Source organism: Ursus americanus, chromosome 3 (assembly GCF_024610735.1).
Source record: "Ursus americanus isolate L20-20 chromosome 3, mUrsAme1.1.p, whole genome shotgun sequence".
Lineage (NCBI taxonomy): Eukaryota > Metazoa > Chordata > Mammalia > Carnivora > Ursidae > Ursus > Ursus americanus.
Genome location: NC_142129.1, coordinates 73,639,677 through 73,659,106, shown reverse-complemented (window position 1 = coordinate 73,659,106; position 19,430 = coordinate 73,639,677). Strand labels below are relative to the sequence as shown.

At 39.5% G+C, this 19,430-nt stretch overlaps 1 protein-coding gene across 7 annotated transcripts in view; it reads left to right on the top strand.

The window, feature by feature from the left end:
• Positions 1–19,430, top strand: part of CROT (carnitine O-octanoyltransferase) — a 52,216-nt gene that overhangs the window by 16,994 nt on the left and 15,792 nt on the right. For all 7 annotated transcript variants that reach the window (XM_045793344.2, XM_045793346.2, XM_045793345.2 and 4 more), the window contains exons 8-10: positions 4,293–4,386; positions 5,580–5,705; positions 7,081–7,182. In XM_045793344.2, coding sequence (XP_045649300.1) covers positions 4,293–4,386; positions 5,580–5,705; positions 7,081–7,182 — 322 coding nt within the window. The remainder of the gene's footprint in view (positions 1–4,292; positions 4,387–5,579; positions 5,706–7,080; positions 7,183–19,430) is intronic.

Sequence of the window (19,430 nt, the reverse complement as noted above, 5' to 3'; positions counted from 1 at the left end):
CACTCCGCCTGCTTGTGTTCCCTCTCTCACTGTCTCTCTCTCTGTCAAATAAATAAAATCTTAAAAAAAAAATTCTTAAATGGTTCTTTGCGGTCTAGAATAAAGTCCCAGTTTCTTAGGAGTGGTCTATTTTTTTTTTTTAAGATTTTATTTATTTATTTGACAGAGATAGAGACAGCCAGCGAGAGAGGGAACACAAACAGGGGGAGTGGGAGAGGAAGAAGCAGGCTCATAGTGGAGGAGCCTGATGTGGGGCTCGATCCCATAACGCCGGGATCATGTCCTGAGCCGAAGGCAGACGCTTATCACTGTGCCACCCAGGCGCCCCAGGAGTGGTCTAAATTTGACCTTTGCCTGTCTTTTCAGTCTTGTGTCCTGCTCTTCTTCCTCATGCAACTTATATTCCTATCACATTTCTGTGTTAGCAATTTTTTTTTTTTACATTATGACAGTAACTTAATGTTACCTCAGCTGCTTAAAGCCAAAACAATTTAAACAATATCTCATTTAATATGTTTTATGTGTTACTCATTCATATAACTTAACAGAAATAAAAATTTATATGACAGTGGCAGAAATGAGATCTGACATTTGCTTCCCATTGTGCAAACTGTTCCTTCATTTCTCTTGAAAAAGTCAGAAGATTGACAAATGATACATCAGGCAGGGGTGCCTGGGTGGCTCAGTCGGTTAAGCGTCTGCCTTCTGCTCGGGTCATGCTCCCAGGGTGCTGGGATTGAGCCCTGCCTCCAGGCTCCCTGCTCCTCGAGAAGGCTGCTTCTCCCTCTGCCCCTGCCTTCTGCTCCCCCTGCTTGTGCTCTCTTGCGCTGTCAAATAAATAAAATCTTAAAAAAAAAAAAAAAAAACTATAGCAGACAGATACAGTATGGTGTTATCATTACTATTTAGCTACAGAAAAAATGAAATATGTCAGATATATGTAATTTCATTATAATTTCTATCATCTAATATTTTATTTATAAAACTGACTTCCTTAGTTTAAAATTGATTTTTTTGACGGTATGAACAAAGTTTTATTTATTGTTTTTTTAATTTAAATTCAGTTAATTAACAATTAGTGTATTATTAGTTTCAGAGGTAGAATTCAGTGATTCATCAGTTTTATATAATACCCAGTGCTCATTATATCACGTGCCCTCCTTAATGTCCATCACCCAGTTACCCCATCCCCCCTCCCACCTCCCCTCCGGCAACCCTCAGTTTGTTTCCTATCGTTAGGAGTCTCTTAACGGTTGTCTCCCTCTCTGATTTCATTTTGTTTTATTTTTCTCTCTCTTTCCCTATGATCTGTTTTGTTTCTTAAATTCCACATATGAGTGAGGTCATATGAAAATTGTCTGTCTCTGACTTATTTCACTTAGCATAATACCCTCTAGTTCCATCCACGTTGTTGCAAATGGCAAGATTTCATTTTTTTTAGATGGCCGAGTAGTATTCCTTTGTACGTATGTGTGTGTGTGTGTGTATATATATATATATATACACACACACACACACATACACCACACCTTCCTTATCCATTCATCTGTTGATGGACATCTGGGCTCTTTCCATAGTTTTCCTCTTGTGGACATTGCTGCTATAAATGGTGGGGTGCAGGTACCCCTTTGGATCACTCCATTTGTATCTTTGGGGTAAATCCCTAGTAGTCCAATCCTGGGTCATAAGGTAACTTTATTTTCAACTTTTTGAGGACCCTCCATACTGTTTTCTAGAGTGATTGCACCAGCTTGCATTCCCACCAACAGTGTAAGAGGGTTCCCCTTTCTCTGCATCCTCACTAACATCTGTCCTTTTCTGACTTGTTAATTTTAGCCATTCTGACTGGTGTGAGGTGGTATCTCATTGTGGTTTTGATTTATATTTCCCTGATGCCGAGTGACGTGGAGCATTTTTCATGCCGTTATTCATGGTTTATGGTAACAGCAAGCTGAAAGCCTACTCCTAGGCTCCTGATTGCAGCCGGCTTCCCCGCTCCTATGCCTGGAAACTCTGCTGCACTCAGGCACCCCTGATCTTCCTGTGACCCCGGGGATCCCGAGACCATACTGTCCCAACTAGGATCCTGCCCTGCTTTGCCACTTGAGCGCCTTTCAGGCAGGGACATCCCTCACCAGAGCAGACTTCTAGAAGTTCTGATTTTGTGCTCTGCTGCTTTATTACTTTCCAGTAACCAGCTGGTGGAGGCTCCCTTGCCCTGCAGTTTATCTTTTGTGTATCTCCTCAGATTCACTTCTCCGCACCTCCTGCCTTGCAGAAAGTGGTTGCTTTTCTTTTTAAATATTTTTTATTTATTTATTTGACAGAGATAGCGAGAGAAGGAACACAAGCAGGGGGAGTGGGAGAGGGAAAAGCAGGCTTCCTGCCGAGCAGGGAGCCCAATGTGGGTCTCAATCCCAGGACCCTGGGATCATGCCCTGAGCCGAAGGCAGACGCTAACGACTGAGCCACCCAGGCGCCCCCCAAAGTGGTTGGTTTTCTATTTGTAGAATTGCAGCAGTTCTTTTCTTAGAGCTCCGGTTGAATTCACAGGTGCTCAGAATGACTTGATAGCGGTCTAGCTGAATTCCAGGGACCAGACGAAGCTAAGGTTTCCTACTCCTCTGCCATCTCAGAAAGCCCTCTGTGTTAGCAATTCTTAAAACACATTAGATTATCTGTAATCTTTGCATGTACTCATGCTTTCTATTTGGAATGCCCTTTTCTGCCTTGTCTACCTTTTGAATAAGCAGGCATTCTTTCTCACACTTTATGTCTCTGTTCACGTATCACCACAACGTTAACTCTTTCCTAATTTCCCATTCTCATTCTGATAACAAACCATTCAAATAGCTGTGAAGATTTCCTTCTTTTTTAAGGGTCAATAATATTCCACCGTGTGTGTGTGTGTGTGTGTGTGTGTGTGTGTGTGTGTATCTATCTGTAGTACACTTTCTTTATCCATTCATCTGTCAACAGATAGTTAAGTTGCTTCCACCTCTTGGCTATTGTGAATAATGCTGCAATGAACATGGAAGTGCAGATGTGTCTTCAAGGTCCTGATTTCAATTCCTTTGGATATATACCCAGAACTGGGATTGCTGGATCATAAAGTAGTTCTGTGTTTAATTTCTTGAGGAACCTCCATACTGTTTTCTATAGTAGCTGCACCAACTTAAACTCCCACCAACAGTGCACAGGAGTTCTTTTCTCCACATCCTCACCAGCACTTACTTGTTATCTTTCTGGTAATAACTATCCAGATAGCTGTGAGGTGATATATCATTGTGGTTTTGATTTACATTGCCCTGATGATTAATCATATTGAGTACCTTTTCGTGTATTTGCTGGCTATTTTTATGTCGTCTTTGAAGAAATGTCTGTTTAGTTTCTTTGCCTATTTTTTAATCAGATTATTTGTTTTTTGCTATTGATTTGTAGGGATTCCTTATATATTTTGGATATTCTTATCAGATATATGGCTTGCAAATACTTTCTCATATTCTGTAGGTTGCCTTTTAATTTTGTTGTTAACTATGTAGAAGCTTTTGGTTTGATGTAATCCCACTTGTCTGTTTTCCCTTGTGTTGACTGTGCTTTTGTTGTCTTTGTGAAACCTGTGGTTTTTTGTCCAATGAAAATGTATTTCTTTGTCGAAGAACCCTGTTATTTACCTGTCATCTGTTTAAAGATATATGAAATTCATCAGACTGGGAGAATAGAGTACTTTGGGGGGAAATAATTTGTCTTTAATAGGATCTTTATAATGATTATAAGTAACAACAGCAAATGTGAAAACATTTAAAACCGACTACATAGTACTTCTGTTTTGGGGGTTATACACAAATATTAATCAGATATAGGATAATTCCTTTGTTGAATATATATGCACATAGTTTTTAGTTATATAAGATGTGCAATATTTGTAAGATTACTTACCAGAATATTTTTCAAGTTCTCTATTGTAAGGGGTATTTATTGTAAGGGGTATTTACTTGGACCCCAGAAGTACATTTTGAAAGTATAAATAATACTAGCCAAACAGCCAATTTATTTACTTAAGTTATTGTCAAATATACTTTTGTGTTAATAGACCACATACTCACTTAAAAAAAAAAAAAAGATGTGGTGTGGGAAATAAATCCATTGCTGTTGAGATCATAATCCCTTTCTTTGGGTAATATATGAAAAAATATAAGTACTGATAAATATTATGACCTATTAAAGGCTAAAAGTAGCTAGTGATCCTGCCTATGCTCTTTTTAAATACTCTTTCTTTAATCTTCCCTAAGGCAATTGACATACATTCATAGGAAGTGCCATAGTGAACCTGATGGACCTGGAATAGCAGCATTGACTAGTGAGGAGCGAACTCAATGGGCTAAGGTTATATGGTTTTCTTTTGTTGTTGTTGTTTTAAGATTTTATTTATTTATTTGGAAAAAGAGAGCATGAGCAGGGGAGGGGCACTGGGAGAAGGAGAGACAGCATCTCAAGCAGCCTCTGCGCGGAGCCCGCTGTGGGGCTCAATCCCACGACCCTGAGATCCTGACCTGAGCCGAAATCAAGGGTTGGATGCTCAACTGACTGAGCCACCCAGGCGCCCCTCTTTTTTTTTTATTTGAGGTATAATCGACATAAAATTATATTAGTTTCAGGTGTACAACATAATGATTAGATGTTTGTGTATGTATATTGCAGAATGATCACAATCTGGTTAACATCCATCATCTCATATAATTACTATTTTTTTTCTTGTGATGAGAACTCTTAAGATGTATTCTTGGGGCACCTGGGTGGCTCAGGTCATGATCCCAGGGTCCTGGGATTGAGCCTCATGTGGGGCTCCCGGCTCAGAGCAGTGAGGAGTCTGCTTCTACCTCTCCCTCTGTCCCTCCCCCAGCTCTTGCTCTTTTTCTCGCTTGCTCGCTCTCTCTCTCTCAAATAAATAAATAAATAAATAAATCTTTTAAAAAGAAGATGTATTCTATTGCCAGTTTTCAAATATGTAATACAGCATTTTTATCTGTACAGGTATCCACCTCGTTTTGGAAGTTTGTGTTATGCCATTTCACTCTCACAAAGGAGCTACATTAGTACTTGTTTTTGCTCATTGAAAGAAACCCAAAGAGGACTTCGCTTTTAGGAAAAAAGGCAAAAAGCAAAAATAGTGTTCAGCATTTGTTTTTTACTGCATGCTCCCTGAGCAGCGAGAGTGGCAGCACCACTCAGAGATACTGAGGAGCTACCCTCAGTATCTCAGCATCAAGCTTTGAACATCTGTGCCTATGGGCATCTGTGCTTTATCTCACTTTATTTGTGCAGTCTCTACCAAAACGTGTCCTACGTTATCAGTAAAGCCTCTAAGAGGGGTTAGTTTTTGGGCCCGGGAATGTTCAAACATTTTTCCATATAAATTAGTAGTAATTGCTTCTTTGCTTCATACCATTTTGACTTAGGAATGCTCTACTTCCAGATAGCAGTTTACACTTAATGAACCTTTTCCCTAACAAACTATTTTGAGATTTTCTGGATCTTTTTAATTTGTAACATTTAATCATTATCTCTTTACCCATTAGGCACGAGAATATTTGATTAGTCTTGATCCGGAGAATTTGACTATGTTAGAAAAAATTCAGAGCAGTTTACTGGTATATTCCATAGAGGACAGCAGTCCACATGTAACACCAGAAGATTATTCTCAGGTACATAACTATCTTGCTCTGCTATTTCATCTCACTAATTTTTCTGGAAGACTCTTGTGTGTACTGAAGATGAGAAGATTTTTTGTTACATGAAGTCTTTTAAAATCTTTTCGTGTCTATCATGTTATGTGTGACAAATTGAAGCTTATATGTAAATAATCCTTTGTAAATTCTTGCCTCATTGTTTAGGTAATTCAGATATATCTCTAACATTGTTTAAAGAAGTATGACTATTGTTTGCGTGTACAGAAAATTTGCATAGGACACTGGGCTAAATGAGCTTATCATGCCAAAAGCGGCTGAGAACCTTCCTGTAACCCACACCAGTGTGTCTTGACACCTTAGTTGGTGAGGTCTGTCCTAAGAGTTATAGCACTCTCATAAGTTATTTATTTTAGCATTTAGTTTTATTGACAAACAGACTTTACTGAGTATAAGAGTAAATGTGGCCTTATTTTGTTTCCCCTCCCTTGCCCACCCTGGATAATTTTATTTCCTGGAGATAATAAAAGGTAGTAGTCAAATTTGTAGAAGTCTCATAGTCTTTTGAAAACATTTATATTATTTCATAATTCATTCATCAATATTAAATGATAGAAATAATACAGGATTGAAAAATCTTATAGGTAGAAATAACTTTCCTTTATATAACTTTAGCTGTATTTTTTTAGTAGGAGAGTTACCAAACTTCTTGAGAAAGAATATATTCTAATGTAGCATTGTTTGAACTTTTACTGCTAGAATCTAGTTAGACTTGCATTTATAGATTGCAGCCCACTACGTACATACACACACATAACAGAAGTTTCACAAAATAGTAATTACCTTTACTATCTGTGATAGAGTCTAATATTTGTATTCTCTTTTGTTCTGTTTTTGTAATGAATGTTTACTGTGATATACTGAATTGATTTATGACTCACTAATGGGCCAAAGCCTACTGTGTGAGAAACAAGCTTAGTGGGATATGAATTCTTGAGATATTTTAATAATACTTTCTTTGTAAGTAGACTCCTAATGGCTAGACTTACCACAGCTTCTAAGACTATTCAAGTTGCAAAAGCTTTGTCTTTTCCTTTGTAAGTTCTCTAAACCCCCATGACTGTTGTACCAGCTTTCTGTTTTCTGGTAGGATTTCTTGAGATTTTGAGAAATATTTAAAGCCAGGGCTTGAATTAGTATTATCTCTTGAGTATAATTATTATCATTTTATTAAATTTGGTTTACCTGAAGAGAAGTGGCATCTTACGTGTGTGTGTGTGTGTGTGTACACTTACATAATGTATATATACACATACACGCACACATATATAAATACTTATAAACCTCTTACTATTAAAATTCTCTTAATTTTAAAATATTACATTTCTTTCAGGTAACTGCAGCGGTCCTTACAGGAGATCCAACTGTACGCTGGGGAGACAAATCTTACAACTTGATTTCCTTTTCCAATGGAGTATTTGGCTGTAGTTGTGATGTAAGTAAACTTACTGAAGTTATTTTTCCTTTCCATTGTTTAAATTAATTTAGTGGCAATAAACTAGTAAGGCTGTTCTGTGGTCATATAAATACACACTTTTGTAGCTCTGTGGCATTATACTAAAAGCTTTAGTTATGAATTCTCAGTGAAAACAGTATAGGACAAGTTACTTTGATTTGTAGTATGGCTAATAGTTTGGTATGTGTCTGCAAAGTGGAATTTGCATGTATTTTATGTAGTTATGGATTTTATTTTATTTTATAATAATTTTTTATTACGTTATGTTAGTCACCATACAGTATATCCTTAGTTTTTGATATAATGTTCCATGAGTCATTATTTGCGTATAACACCCAGTGCACCATGCAATATGTGCCCTCCTTACTACCCATCACCAGCCTATCCCAGTCCCCCACCCCCCTCCCCTCTGAAGCCCTCAGTTTGTTTCCCAGAGTCCATAGTCTCTCATGGTTCATTCCCCCTTCTGTTTACCCCCCCTTCAGTCTTCCCTTCCTTTTCCTACTGATCTTCCTGCTATTTCTTATGTTCCATAAATGAGTGAAACCATATGATAATTATCTTTCTCTGCTTGACTTACTTCACTTAGCATAATCTCCTCCAGTCCCATCCATGTTGCTACAAATATTGGGTAATTATTCTTTTTGATGGCTGAGTAATATTCCATTGTATATATGGACCACATCTTCTTAATCCAGTCATCTGTTGAAGGGCATCTTGGCTCCATCCACAATTTAGCTATTGTGGACAATGCTGCTATGAACATTGGGATGCATATGGCCCTTCTCTTCTCTATGTCTGTATCTTTGGGATAAATACCCAGTAGTGCAATTGCTGGATCATAGGGTAGCTCAATTTTTAACTTTTTAAGGGACCTCCACCCTGTTTTCCAGAGTGGCTGTACCAACTTGCATTCCCACCAACAATGTAGGAGGGATCCCCTTTCTCCACATCCTCTCCAACATTTGTTGTTTCTTGCCTTGTCAATTTTTGCCATTCTAACAGGCATAAGGTGGTACCTCAGTGTGGTTTTAATTTGAATTTCCCTGATGGCTAATGATTTTGAGCATTTTTTCATGTGTCTGTTAGCCATTTGTATGTCTTCATTGGAAAAGTGTCTGTTCATATCTTCTGCCCATTTTTTTAAAGAATTTTTTTTTTAAGATTTTATTTATTTATTTGATAGAGACAACCAGCGAGAGAGGGAATACAAGCACAGAGAGTGGGAGAGGAAGAGGCAGGCTCCCAGTGGAGGAGCCCAATGTGGGGCTCGATCCCAGAACACCAGGATCATGCCCTGAGCTGAAGGCAGACGCTTAACGACTGCGCTACCCAGGCGCCCCCCCCCTTTTTTTAATTGATTGTTACTCGTGTATTGAGTTTGAGAAGTTCTTTGTAGATCTTGGATACCAGTCATTTATCTGTAGTGTCATTTGCAAATATCTTCTCCCATTCCGTGGGCTGCCTCTTAGTTTTTTTGACTGTTTCCTTGGCTGTGCAGAAGGTTTTTATCTTGATGAAGTCCCACAAGTTCATTTTATCTTTTGTTTCTCTTGCCTTTGGAGATGTGTCATGAAAAAGTTTGCTGTGGCCAATGTCATAGAGGTTGCTGCCTATGCTCTCCTCTAGGATTCTGATGGATTCCTGTCTCACATCGAGGTCTTTCATCCATTTGGAGTTTATTTTTGTGTATGGTGTGAGAGAGTGGTCAAGTTTCATTCCTTTGCATGTAGCTGTCCAATTTTCCCAGCACCATTTATTGAAGAGACTGTCTTTTTACCACTAGATGTTTCTTCCTGCTTTGTCAAAGATTAGTTGCCCAAAGAGCCGAGGGTCCATTTCTGGGTTCTCTATTCTGTTCCATTGGTCTATGTATCTGTTTTTGTGCCAGTACCATGCTGTCTTTGTGATCACAGCTTTGTAGTACAGCTCGAAATCCGGCATTGTGATGCCCCCAGCTTTGTTTTTCCTTTTCAACAATTCCTTGGCGATTTGGGGCCTCTTCTGGTTCCACACAAATTTAAGGGCTGTTTGTTCCAGTTCTTTGAAAAAAAGTCATTGGTATTTTGATCGGGATGGCATTGAAAGTGTAGATTGCTCGGGGCAGCATAGACATTTTAACTATGTTTATTCTTCCTATCCATGAGCATGGAATATTTTTCCATCTTTCTGTGTCTTCTTCAATGTCTTTCAAGAGTGATTTGTAGTTTCTAGAATATAGATCCTTTACCTCTCTGGTTTAGTTAATTCCGAGATAACGTATGATTTTTGGTGCTATTGTAAATGGGATCGATTCTCTAATTTCTCTTTCTTTAGTCTCATTGTTCATGTATAGAAATGCAACTGATTTCTGAGCATCGATTTTGTATCCCGCCACATTACTGAATTGCTCTGTAAGTTCTAGTAATTTGGGGGTGGAGTCTTTTGGGTTTTCCATATCATGTCATCTGTGAAGAGAGACAGTTTGACTTCTTTTTTGCCGATTTGGATACCTTTTATCCCTTTTTGTTGTCTGATTGCTGTTGCAAGGACTTCTAGTACAATGTTGAATAATAGTGGCGAGAGTGGGCATCCTTGTCCTGTTCCGGATCTTAAGGGAAAGGCTTTCAGCTTTTCCCCATTGAGAATGATATTTGCTGTAGGCTTTTCATAGATGGTTTTTATGAAATTGAGGAATGTACCCTCTATCCCTACACTCTGAAGCGTTTTAATCAGGAAAGGATGCTGTATTTTGTCAAATGCTTTTTCTGCATCAGTTGAGAGGATCATATGGTTCTTGACTCTTTTCTTGTTGATATGATGTATCACACTGATCGATTTGCGAATGTTGTACCACCCTTGCATCCCAGGGATGAATCCCACTTGGTCATGATGGATAATCCTTTTAATGTACTGTTGGATCCTATTAGCTAGGATCTTGTTGAGAATTTTGGCATCCATATTCATCAGGGATATCGGTCTGTAATTCTCCTTTTTGAGGGGGTCTTTGCCTGGTTTGGGGATCAAGGTAATACTGGCCTCATAGAATGAGTTTGGTAGTTTTCCTTCTGTTTCTATTTTTTGAAACAGCTTCAGGAGAATAGGTATTATTTCTTCTTTGAATGGTTGGTAGAATTCCCCGGGGAATCCGTCAGGCCCCAGACTCTTGTTTTTGGGGAGGATTTTGATCACTGCTTCAATCTCTTCATAATTAATCGGTCTGTTGAAATAATCAATTTCTTCCTGTTTCAGTCTTGGTAGTTTATAGGTTTCCAGGAAGGCATCCATTTCTTCCAGGTTGTTTAATTTATTGGGATAAAGCTATTGATAAAAGTTTCTAATGATCCTTCCTATTTCATCGGTGTTGGTCGTGAATTTTCCCCTTTCATTCATAATTTTATTAATTTGGGTCCTTTCTCTATTCTTTTGAATAAGTCTGGCCAGTGGCTTATCGATCTTATTTATTCCTTCAAACAACCAGCTTCTAGTTCTGTTGATCTCCTCTACTGTGCTCCTGGATTCTAATTCATTGATCTCTGCTCTAATCTTGATCACCTGCCTTCTCGTGCATGGGTTAGGCCTATTCTGTTCCCGCTCCAGCTTCTTGAGGTGAGAATATAAAAACTGCATTTTAGATTTTTCTATTCTTTTGAGTGAGGCTTGGATGGCTATGTATTTTCACCTTAGGACTGCCTTTGCAATGTCCCATAGGTTTAGGACCGATGTGTTTTCATTTTCGTTGGTCTCCAAAAATTGTTTAATCTCCTTCTTAATTCCCTTAATTCCCAATCATTCTTTTTTTTTTTTTTAAGATTTTATTTGTTTATTTGACAGAGGTAGAGAGACAGCCAGCGAGAGAGGGAACACAAGCAGGGGGAGTGGGAGAGGAAGAAGCAGGCTCCCAGCGGAGGAGCCTGATGCGGGGTGTGAGCCCAGAACACCGGGATCACGCCCTGAGCCAAAGGCAGACGCTTAACGACTGAGCCACCCAGGCGCCCCAATTCCCAATCATTCTTGAGCAGGATGGTTCTTAGTTTCCAAGTGTTTGAGTTTCTTCCAAATTTTTCCTTGTGATTGAGTTCCAGTTTCAAAGCATTGTGGTCTGAGAATATGCAGGGAATAATCTCAGTCTTTTGGTATCGGTTGAGACCTGTTTTGTGACCCAGTGTATGGTCTATTCTGGAGAACATTCCATGTGCATTCGAAAAGAATGAATATTCTGTTGTTCTGGGGTGTAGTGTTTTGTATATATTTATGAGGTCCATCTGGTCCAGTATGTCATTCAAAGCTCTTGTTTCTTTGTTGATTTTCTACTTAGATGATATGTCTATTGCTGATAGTGGAGTGTTGAGGTCCCCTACTATTAACATATTATTATCTATATGTCTCTGTATTCTGGTTAAGAGTTGGCTTTTGTATCTTGCTGCTCCCCTGTTGGGGGCATAGATATTTATAATCGTCATATCCACTTGTTGGATACATCCTTTAAGGATGTAGTGTCCTCCTGTGTCTCTAACTACAGTCTTTAGTTTAAAATGTAATTTGTCTGATATGAGAATTGCTACCCCAGCTTTCTTTTGAGGTCCATTGGCATGAAAAATGGTTTTTCATCCCTTCACTTTCAGTCTGGATGTATCTTTAGGTTCAAAGTGAGTCTCTTGTAGACAGCAAATGGATGGGTCATGCCTTTTTATCCAATCTGCAACCCTGTGGTGTTTTATGGGAGCATTTAGGCCATTCACATTGAGAGTGATTATTGAGAGATATGATTTTAATGATGTCATGTTGCCTGTAAAGTCTTTGTTTCTATAGATTGTAAATTTCTGTTCTGTATCACTCTTGGGGCCTTTTTACTTTTATAGAACCTCCCTTAATATTTCTTGTAGGGCTGGCTTGATGGTCACATATTCTTTCAATTTCTGCCGGTCTTGGAAGGTCCTTGTGTCTCCATCAATTCTGAACGACAGCCTTGCTGGATAAAGGATCCTTGGCTGCATGTTCTTCTCAGTTAGAGCTTTGAAAATACCTTGCCAACCCTTCCTGGCCTGCCAGGTACCTGTAGACAGGTCTGACGTTATTCTGATATTCTTCCCTCTGCATGTAAGGATTTTCTTCCCCCTGGCCGCTTTCAGGACTATATCCTTGGATCTAATATTTGCGAATTGCACTATGATATGACATGGTGTAGGTCTATTCTCATTGATCTTGGGAGGGGTCCTCTCTGCCTCTTCGACACGAATGCTTGTTTCCTTTGCCAGATTAGGGAAGTTCTCAGCTACAGTTTGTTCAAATATCTCTTCTAGACCTCTCTCTTTCTCCACCCCCTCAGGGATGCCGATGATTCTGACATTGAAATGTTTCATTGAGTCAGTAATCTCCCGTAATCTACATTCTTGAGATTGGATTTTTTTGAGCCAAGTTTCTGTTTTTACTTTCTCTTCTGCCATCCCATCCTCCAATTCACTAATTCGTTCTTCTGCCTCATTTACCCTGGTCGTCAGAGTGTCTAGTTTGGACTGCATTTGATTCATAGCATTTTTAATTTCTGCCAGATTCACTCTCATTTCCATCCTTAGAGATTCTATATTCTTGTTAATATTTTCGTTAATATTTTTTTCAAGCCGACACATCATCTTGACCATTGTTACTCTGCTCCATTTCTGACAATTTGGTTATATCCATATCCATCAGTTCTGTGGCAGAGGCCACAGTCTCTGTGTCCTTTCTTTGCTGAGGGTTCCTCCTCTTCGTCATTCTGATGAGGAGAGGTTGCGGGGATGCCCAGAGCCCAAATTATTGATCAGGACCCAGGCAGTGTGCACTTGTTTTATAGGGACCTTTGGGATGTGGGCTTCTTGATTTTTCAGCCTGCCTTCCGGGGGAGTTGCCTGCCGCGCTGATATTCAGGCAACCCTGTTTGGGTAGAGTTGTCCCGTCCCCTGCGAGGAGGGATGGGGATGGGCACAATGTGAACTGGTATTTCCGGGCGTTTGTTCTCTGGCGACTTTCCCTGGTGGTTTTCTGTGACTTTTCTGAGAGTCAGAGCAGCAGTGGCCGTATCCTAGCCTTTGTCTCAGAACAGAGAGATTGCAGTCTGCTGTCCACTGAGCTTTCCTGGCCACTTTAACTCTGTTTCTGTCGGTGCTGCTAAAAACCCCGCAGCGTCCCGGGATGTGCGCCCCACAGCCACTCTCCCAGCCCTCACTTCCAGGGCTGGCACGTCTCTGTTCTTTGTGCTTCTAACACCGCCTGCCACCCCCGATTGCCACGCGCATTCCCTGTTTCAGTGTGGTTCGTGAGCGCTCCAGAGCACCAGTTTTCCGTCTGGTTGCGTGTGTGCACGTGCACCTCCCAAGCTCTCAGTATCAGTCCGGTTCCATTGAGCGCTCCGGAGCTCTGCTTTTCAGTCTGGTCACACGCCTGTTCCTCGGCTCACGGTCTTAGTGTGCTTTCTCCTGGGTGTTGGTCCGCGAGTCCGGCCGGCTCCCCAGTGCAGGTGGCTACTGCTTCCCGGTGCCCGAGTGCGGCAGTTCCCTCCCCCTTCTGTTTATCTTCCAATATCTGTGCGCGGATTCACGGCTCCCTGCTTCGTATCTCAATACTCAGCGCTGGAGATGTTCGTTTGTAGAGATCCAGATGTAAGTTTCTACGTCTCAGGCTGATTTCCTGGGTGTTCAGGATGGTCTGGTAGATATCCAGCTCAATTCAGGGGACCAGCTGAAAAAAGGTCCCCTACTCCTCCGCCATCTTTTCCCCCCTTCCATATTTGTAGTTATGGATTTTAAAGATTTAGGAAGCTCTTGATAATCTTTACCTATTTGTTGAAAATTACAACCTATTTTAATTTTTTTTTTTGAAGACTGTTTATTTTTGCAAGAGAGAAAGAGAGGGATAGGAAGGGAGGGAGCACAAATGGGGTGGGGAGGGGCAGAGGGAGAAGCAGACTCCCCACTGAGCAGGGAGCCCAATGTAGGACTGGATCCCAGGATGTCTGGGATCATGACCTGAGCCGAAGGCAGATGCCTGAACCACCCAGGCACCTGAATTACAACCTAGTTTAAAAGATACATCATTATGTCTATGTTCTTTGCACAGAGAAGTATATGTAGATCTAGTTCTAGATTTACCTAGCAATTTTTTTTTTTAAAGATTTTATTTATTTATTCGACAGAGAGAAAGACAGCCAGCGAGAGAGGGAACACAAGCAGGGGGAATGGGAGAGGAAGAAGCAGGCTCATAGAGGAAGAGCCTGACATGGGGCTCGATCCCAGAACTCCGGGATCACATCCTGAGCCGAAGGCAGACGCTTAACCGCTGTGCCACCCAGGCGCCCCTAGATTTACCTAGCAATTTTTAAATTATTTTTCCTAAAATGGCACATGAGCTTTGGAACATTTATTTACACTATAGATATTAAAGTGTCTGGTGCTTCTACCATTTTTTACCTTCTTCGTTAAAAAAAAAAAAGAAAAATCCTTTTTCTCTTTTATTCTCCTGTGATCATCTTTATTAACTCTACCTTGCCATTTTCTGATGGACATTCAAGAAGTCTATGAACGAAGAAAATTAAAAAATGAGAGGTTGCAATATACACTTATAATCCCATTGTAAGATTGTTCATAAAATATGTAATTGGCTATAAAGTAGCATGAGGTAGTTTTTTTGTTTTTGGTGACCTTCCTCTAGAAGCATTTAGTGACTGTACAAATAAAAAGACCTGTTATATTGATCTGGGCTCAATAGTTGTATTAACCAGTATTTATTAAGTTTTAGGTGATAGAAACCTAAATTATACTGGCATTAGCTTAAGAAGGTATTTGTTGGCATGGGGGTACGGCTAAATTTGGGTAAGACTGACTTCCAGTGTTCAAATGCTTTCAGTTGAAATTTCTGTCTCCGTTTTTTGGCACTACGTTCCTATGTTTGACTTCATCTTCAGGTAGACTATCCCATGTGATTGTCGAATCCACAGTCTCATGTCTTTGCAGCTCCCTTCATAGATTAGTGTTCCCTATGCAAATGGCCAGCTTACCACTGCTCCCTCCCCCGCCCCTTGATTCCAGCACAAGTCTTGGGAATAATGCTCTCTGGTTGTTATTGGCCTTTGTCTATCATGTGCCCATTCTGAGGAGTCAGGTGCTCTGATTCACCGGGCCTAGGTCACATGTTAAACCTTGGAATTTAGGGGTTTAGAATCATTCTCATTCAAACCATCACAGACGTGTGGTGGTTGGCTACAGAAAAATCTCAGAAGAAGAAGTGGTTGATGAGGTAATAAAGCTATTATAGTAGCTCATCAGAGTGAGAGGTTGCTATGAGTCCTTTTAAAGATTTGTTGTCTTTCCTCTTCCTTGGAGTTCATTGTTGACAGAATATTTCTTATTAATTGCATCAGTTGTCTTCTCTTGAGTTCCTTCTTTTCTTTTTCTTGACTTTCGCAGTCTGGTTTATATCCTCACTATTTCCTGGAAAACTATCCTTTGTAAAGTAGCTAACTACTTCCTAGCATCTTCCTCCATTTCTCTTCGACCTATGCTGAAGTTGATTACCCTCCTCAAAATATTCCGACACCGCCTCCATCTTAACAGTCTTTTCCTATCTCATTCTGACCTTAATGTTAGTCTCACTTTTCCCTTCTGCGTGTGTTCTTGTCCCTGGTTTAATTGTTTCATGGACCATTTTTATATAGGTAGCTTGCAGTTAGTCTTTTCTTTTTTTTTTTTTTCAAGTTTTCGTTTAAATTCCAGTTAGTTAACATAGAATGTAGTATTAGTTTCAAGTATACATTATAGTGATTCAACAATTCCATACATCCTCTAGTGCTCATCACTACAAGTGAACTCCTTAATTCCCATCACCTATTTTGCCCACCCCCACCCACTTCCCCTCTGATAACCATCAGTTCTCTATAGTCAAGAGTCTGTTTGTCTTTCTCTTAATTTTTCCCTTTGCTCATTTGTTTTGCTTGTTAAATTCCACATGAGTGAAATCATATGGTATTTGTCTTTCTCTGACACATTCAGCTTAGCATAATACTCTGTAGCTCCCTCTGTGTTGTTGCAAATGGCAGACCTAGCTCATTTTTTGTGGCTGAGTAATACTCCATTGTATATATATACCGCATTTTCTTTACCCATTCATCAGTTGATGGAGCAGTTATTCTTTTCAAGTTTTTACCTATTAATCTCACTGTGAGAATTTTGTTTAATTGTATATTGTTCAAACTGGATGTTAGATTGTTACATAAGGTTACATTTTTCTCATCATCAAGAACTCATCATCTTACTTGCCCTCCTCACTTCCAACCCTCAAACCACCCCCTAAAAAAAGCACCTTGCACTACTTTGATTTTTACTAATAGTACTGTTTGCTCAGATTCAGGATGAAAATAACTTTAATGATCTTTGTTATCTCTAAATAAAGAATATTGGTTCCATAATGAACACACACCTCAGCACAAATGAGATCTTTCTTGTAGACAGTGTATGGACTTGTTTTATGTGTATGTATTAACACCCATTTATTTATAAAAATCTATCTCCCTTTGATAATCTGCTTTTAAAAATCCCATATTGGTTTCCCTTGTAACCTAAGATAATTATAGAAAAAGCAATTTCACCTATGTAAAACATCATTAGTGAAGTGTATATAGTTGGCCTTTGAACAACATAGGTTTGAACTGTGTGGGTCCACTTAAATACATGGATTTTTTTCAATAAATACATATTTTATCCTGTGATTGAAAAATAAGGCAGAAATTGCCAAATGACTAAAAGTGAAGGAAAGGTGGCAGAGAGATGCTGAGAAGGCTGGAACATCAGGCTCTCACCTCACTACCTATGCAGAGTTTGGTTCTCTGAGATCTTGAACAAAAAGTTGTAAAGGAACCGGCTCTGGAGAGGGATTCTCATGAGGTGCCAAGACCAGTCATTGTCCACAGTTGGCCAAGAACCACAGAATGATAATCTGCAACCCCCCCCACCTCCACCTCCAGGGGTCCAGGAGAACACTTGGGGCAGGATAGTAATGTGAGCTGCAAAGCACAAGGCAGGAAGGAGCACTGTCTGAGGTGCTGAAAGTTCTCTAAGGCGGAGAACTAATACTACTGGGAGCAGTTTGCCAGCATTTCCCACAAGCAGAAACTGAGTTAGAACCATGTGGAGGGGTCAGGTGGAGAAAGCAACCTAGAAAGAAGGATAACAGTGCTGTGCCTTCCCCAGTTCTCTGCCTTTCCCTGGACTCTGCTTGAAAGGAGGTTTCCCACATTCCTGGGTGAGTTTTAACTTTGGGTGGGGATGAGGTGCCTTTGGGGGGTGTGGTGCCTTATTCTACTCCTGTACTGTACAGTAAATGTATTTTCTCTTCCTTGTGATTTTCTTAATAACATTTTATTTTCTTTATCATTATTGTAAGAATACAGTGCATAAACACAAAATATGTTAATTGACTGTTTTTGTTATTCCCAGATGTTATGTTCTGGTCAACAATAGGCAATTAGTAATTAAGTTAGTTCTGAGGAGTGAAAAGTTATATGCGGATTTTGATTGCATGGGAGGTCAGCGTTGTTCAAGGGTCAGCTGTATACTGCATACTGTAGAAGTAGGTCTCTTCTAAATGCAATGCTGTGTTGCTGCTTTTTTCCATTGGTGGTTAAATATGTACTTTTGTGGTTATAATAGTTAATTACATTTCCCTCTTGGGATTTAAAATCCTGGGGTCAACTATTTTGTCCATCTAGGGTTTATTATTGAGCTTTGTGAAGGGCACATAGGAAGCATGTAATAAACAGTTAAATAGTAACAGCTGTTACTGATTATTGCTGTGGTCCACATTCTGTGGGAAGCACTTTATAAGCATTATTAAAATTATTTTTCACACCAACTATATGATTATTACCCCTACTAACCAATGAGGCAGTTTACTTAAAGAATTAAGTAACTTCAACAGTTGCACAATTGGGAAATGGTAGAGTTTAGACACTGGATCGAAGCCCTCATTCCTAAAAAGTATGTTATGCATAATGTCTCCATATAAATAAAAAAAAAAAGAAAGTTAAAACTATATGAACAAATAAAACATCAGGAAAGCATATGAAGTTTTCATATTTCCTAACATTTTTTTAAAATTGATGATTAGCTTTCCACCATGAGATGGGTAGGTTGAATTACCAGAGAGACTTTTGTCCTGCAGTCTTGCTCTTTCTTACTGGGTCCAATAAAAGTTAGAAATTAATTTTACTGTCGCAGATGAAACAATATGTGATTATCTGTGCAAATTCTTTGTAAAATTGTAAGATGCAGTTAGAAAATGGGCTTGTCAATGACCTGTGAGTCTCATTATTATGTCAAAGGACTGATGGGGTGAGTTGCTCGTGCATCTTCTTCTGACCTCCCTCAAGAGTCTTTCCTGATGTTGTGGCTGCTATCTAGTTGGTAACAGTTTTCATACTGTACTTCTAAGCTCCACTGGGCTGTGACATAGGTCAACAGATTTCTGTAATGTTAGGGCGATACTTAAGACACCTAATTTACTCCTCTGAACGTGGACCCAAGTGTGCTAGTCCATATTGTAAGCCTCCCTTCTTTCTCTCCAAGGCCAGTAGTGTCACATTCAGTTCATGAATGGTAACTGTTTAATGTAAAGTGATAGTAGTAGCATGGAGGAAAAAAAACTGTCTTATGTAATTGTCGCCAAAGGACATGGAAAAAAGAAGGCAAAATGTTTGTCTTCCAGAATAAATGATGGAAAAATTCACTAGCTGCAGTTCCTTTCTCTCAGTATAGCTGTCAAAACTGTAATACTCCTGTAATTCAGCCCATCTTTCCAGCATTCCTTAAACACTGAGAATTATTGCTGCCACATCTGAACCCTCTTGTAGACATAAACACAAACCGATTGTGCTTTTTAATACTCACCTAGTGGCCTATGTCTTTACCGATAAAGTTCATATCAATGCTCAATTTAGCGTTCAGAAAAGTCTGTCATCTGCCTTTGCTTTTTGCACAGTGCTCTTAAAATTTCAGAACATCTTAGCACTGCACACATACACCTGCTTTCATTTCCAGTTTAAATAGCAGTTATTTTCTCTAGATTGTTCATGGTTGCTTTATACTCCTCCCCATTACCTCAAGGTCTCTAATTAGGTGCTTCCAACTTTAAGTATTTGTTCTTTTACAGCAAATAAAATACAGCAGTCACTTACTGTGCTGTAGAATATCCATGTCTTTGTTTCTAGGTGAGGCATTTGA